Consider the following 4,046-nt stretch of genomic DNA (forward strand, 5'->3'; position numbering starts at 1 on the left):
GTACACTTAGATGGGGGTCATAATGTTATCTTCAGAGATGATGATAATATTGCAGATGTTTTTCAGAGGGAAAATGTAGGCAAGACTACTATGACTGAATGGTTTACCTGTAATCAACAACATCCTGAAGCAAACAATACATTGTATAGTGATTTCCCTCAACAATGGGTTTGGAACTCCAGGTTGAAGAAATGGACCAAAAGAAAGATTAGAAACACTATAGGGCGCATGTACTTTGTAGCTCCTTTGGCAGGTGAGGCATACTATGTTCGCCTACTTCTTACAATATGTAAAGGATCTAAGTCATTTGAAGATTTGCGTTCGCTCAATGGTCACATCTATCCTTCTTTCAAGGCAGCTTGCATTGCCAGAGGGATACTGGAAGATGATTCTGAATGGGTTGCATGTATGGAGGAAGCATCATCTATGCAAAATGCCTTGCAATTGAGATGTCTTTTTGGTACTATATTGCTATTTTGTGAGCCTTCCTGTCCAGGAATATTGTGGAAGAGATTTCGAGAAGAAATGATAGAAGATTTTCTATACCAGTTATCGAGAAGCAGGGGTCAGTTTATTGGTATTGAACAATTAGCTGAAACTCATGCACTACTACATTTGGAAGAAATTCTTCGTGCTCAGAGACGGACATTGGTAGATTTTGAAGGAATGGCTGAACTAAACAGAACTGATTTGGAAGTCTTGGGTGAAAATACATTGCTTTTGGAAGAGAGATCTTTTGATACTGTGGAACAATATAACCTGTCAAGTGCTATGGAGTCAACATTAACAGATAGCCAGCGTGTTGCTTTCGATGCTGTAATGCATGCAATTGCGACAGATGCAGGTGACATTTTTTTCCTGGATGGTCCGGGGGGATCGGGCAAGACCTATTTGTATAATTGCTTGCTTGCGCGAGTACGTGGACAAGGGTATGTTGCTTTGGCCACTGCATCGTCAGGTATTGCTTCTCTACTCTTGGCAAATGGACGTACTGCACATTTTAGATTCAAGATACCTCTGGAGCTAAACAATTCTTCAACTTGCAAAATCCCTATACATGGACAACTTGCTGAGGTTTTGAGAGTTTGTAAGCTCATTATTTGGGATGAGGCTCCAATGATTCATCGTTATGCTTTTGAAGCATTGGATAGGAGCTTACAAGATGTATTATTCTCAGATAAGCCATTTGGTGGAAAGGTTGTATTAATGGGAGGAGATTTTAGACAAATCTTGCCTGTTATTATGAAGGGAAGACGTGAGGATATTGTTAATGCAGCATTGTGTCGTTCCTTTCTATGGAACTCTATCAAAGTTCTAAAGTTAGCTGGAAATATGCGTATTCAATCAAGCAATACTAATGGATGCAATGAGTTTAAACAGTGGGTCATGAATATTGGGAATGGAGTGGATTGTAGCAATGATAATACGATGGTGACACTACCAAGTAATATGGTCTTGCAAAGATCGAGTCTTAAAGACTTGGTACATTGGGTATACTCTGAATTGGCTATCACTACGACATATGCTTCATACTTTAGTGAGCGTGCTATTCTTGCTCCGATAAACAGTCAAGTGGATATTGTGAATAAGACAGCTTTGGATGCAATGCCTGGTGAGCCTAAGCAATATTTCAGTGCAGATTCAATTCTTGAAAATGATGAAAATTCATTCCTATATTCCATAGAATTTTTGAACACAATCGACCTTCGGGGCGGATATCCACCTCACTGCTTGGTTTTAAAGTTAGAAGCTCCTGTTATTTTGCTTCGTAACTTGGATCCAAGACGTGGACTCTGTAATGGTACGCGGATGATATGTAAGGCCTTTCACTCTAAAGTCTTGGAGACTGAAATCATCACTGGTACTAAAGTTGGTGAAAGAGTATTTCTTCCACGGATTACCTTTATATGCAGCGAGGCCCAACTACCATTCACCATGAGGAGGAGACAGTTTCCCGTGCGGCTGGCATTTGGCATGTCAATAAACAAATCACAAGGCCAAACCCTAAATGTCTTGGGGTTGTATTTGTGTACTCCAGTGTTTACTCATGGACAACTGTATGTCACGTTGTCACGAGCACGCTCTCCTCATGCTGTGAAGGTGTTACTTGAGGATAACGCTAATGTGGAGTGTTCATTTGATGATCTTCAAAGTTATACACCTACAACAAATAATATTGTTTATAAGGAGATCTTGATGACTTCAGAGTGACAAGTCAGGTTTCTTATTTAAGTTCTGTAATTTGATTAATTTTGTTGTGATTTCTTTTTTTATACATATTTGTCCATGGTAAAAGTACCTATTTTTGTTGTTTATGTTTTGACAGACATGTCTAAGATTACCTTTACATTGGACATGCCTTTGTCGAGGATAGTACGTGAGTTTTTCTCTATATTTGCTTAATTTTTCTTGATTACAAAGTATGGAACATGACATTCTATACTAATGTCTATCTGTATACAGAGCCACCGCTATGGTCAGCTCCTATTACTGCAGGTCACGTAGCAGGGATTATGATTGATGCTTATAGGGATGGGTAAGTATAAGTGTAATTGTTAGGCATTGTATGAATATTTTTTGAATCTATATATAAATAATTGTATAACCTATTTGTTATGCTTTGATTTTAGGATATTACATGACATTGATACGTTTATGGTAAGAGTTGTCGACGAAGGCATCGAGATGTACGGGATTGGTGTTCTTGATGAGGAGTGGGGTGTCTATTTGTTTTGGAGAGAGATGGACAGATGCTTTGCATCATTTGAGGGGTATTCAGTACCCGATGAGTGGTTGTTTCTTACATCCATCATGACCATTGGTATTCGTTATGCGTTTTATACTAGAGCTCCTCATGTACCATCCACTCGATGTTCTATTGTACGAGGTAATTTTGATTATGTTTTTCTATTATAAGATTTTTTTGCGATTTTATTTATCAATGTGTCGTTATGTGCAGATTTGATTTATCATTGTTTCGTTTGTGCAGGTCCTTTGCATTCATCGATAGTAGAGCATGTGCGGGATGGATCACCGCTTTACAATAGAGAGCGTATTGTGATGAGGAGACAATTGAATGATCCTTCTCACAAGAGAAGAATTCAATTTGTTGATTCTGACATTACTGACTAAGAATACGTATTTTGTGGTGCATTTTGAGAATATGTAATATTGGTCCTTTTTTGCATCTTCGTATGCTACATTACTATGATATTTTTGTTTTCGCCATAAATTTACGAGACATGGATGTTATTTTGAGATATGTATATATAAAGTCACTTGAAATAATGTATTGTGTTTACTTAAAACATGACCTAAATTGGAGAAACTGAGTTTATTTTTTCTAGAACTCTACCTGTCGGCCGCAGCAACGCGCGGGTCCAATACTAGTTTTCAATTAATTTCAAATGCACCTTGGAAAGTTCATTTTGAATTTCTGTTTTAGGGAAATTCATTTTAGACACTAGGAGGAATTTTTTATCCAAAGATATCTTAATTTTGAATTATCTCTCTCTAGATATTTTCTCTCTCTAGGCTAAAACAGGATAAAACAAGATCTTTCTTCTATTTCAGGGAGGGGAATAATTACAAGAATAGAAGGGAAAGTTCTTACACCTTTATACCTCAAAAGCTAGAGGGAGGAATCTTACAACAGCAGTAAGAAAAAGATTTGATCTTCTGTACTTCACGTGAAGCTGCAGAAACAATGATTCACACCATGAACAAAACTACAGCCATTGGGCAGCCAATTATATAGTGAAACGTGGCATTCTTCATTAAACGTAGCTGCTTTCTCTGACGACTGCGTTATAAAATCAAATTTTCTTCTTTTTCGTGGTCATTTTGCATCGTGTGTGAGCTATGTTCATTCATCGTGCATCTTCAAACATCTTTCATTGTACAACCGCCCAACCGATCTCTTTCGAGGTGGGAGCTGAACTTCTTTCTTTTCTTTTCTTTCCTTTTTTCTCTTTTTTATGATATCAATCAATTGTATGAATGAATTCCTGTCCTCTTGCATTTGATATCAATCAATTATATGAATC

General features: G+C 37.5%; 1 protein-coding gene across 1 annotated transcript; it reads left to right on the top strand.

The window, feature by feature from the left end:
* Nucleotides 1-2,427: 2,427 nt before the first annotated feature.
* Nucleotides 2,428-3,132, top strand: LOC147604358 (uncharacterized). The gene is made up of 3 exons (XM_086795674.1): nt 2,428-2,536; nt 2,631-2,887; nt 2,990-3,132. Exons 1-3 carry the CDS (start codon nt 2,430-2,432, stop codon nt 3,130-3,132), a joined length of 507 nt encoding a protein of 168 aa, XP_086651800.1. The 5' UTR covers nt 2,428-2,429.
* Nucleotides 3,133-4,046: the final 914 nt, after the last annotated feature.

The sequence above is a fragment of the Cibotium barometz genome, chromosome 62 (assembly GCF_041138505.1).
Source record: "Cibotium barometz isolate CiBa-2024 chromosome 62, ASM4113850v1, whole genome shotgun sequence".
NCBI lineage: Eukaryota > Viridiplantae > Streptophyta > Polypodiopsida > Cyatheales > Cibotiaceae > Cibotium > Cibotium barometz.

Bases quoted from the DNA above. Each gene is read 5' to 3' on its own strand.
- LOC147604358 (XM_086795674.1), top strand. From the start codon at position 2,430: ATGACATTCTATACTAATGTCTATCTGTATACAGAGCCACCGCTATGG. The intron at 2,537-2,630 runs GTAAGTATAAGT...CTTTGATTTTAG, and splicing joins ATTGATGCTTATAGGGATGG to GATATTACATGACATTGATA. The intron at 2,888-2,989 runs GTAATTTTGATT...TCGTTTGTGCAG, and splicing joins TCGATGTTCTATTGTACGAG to GTCCTTTGCATTCATCGATA.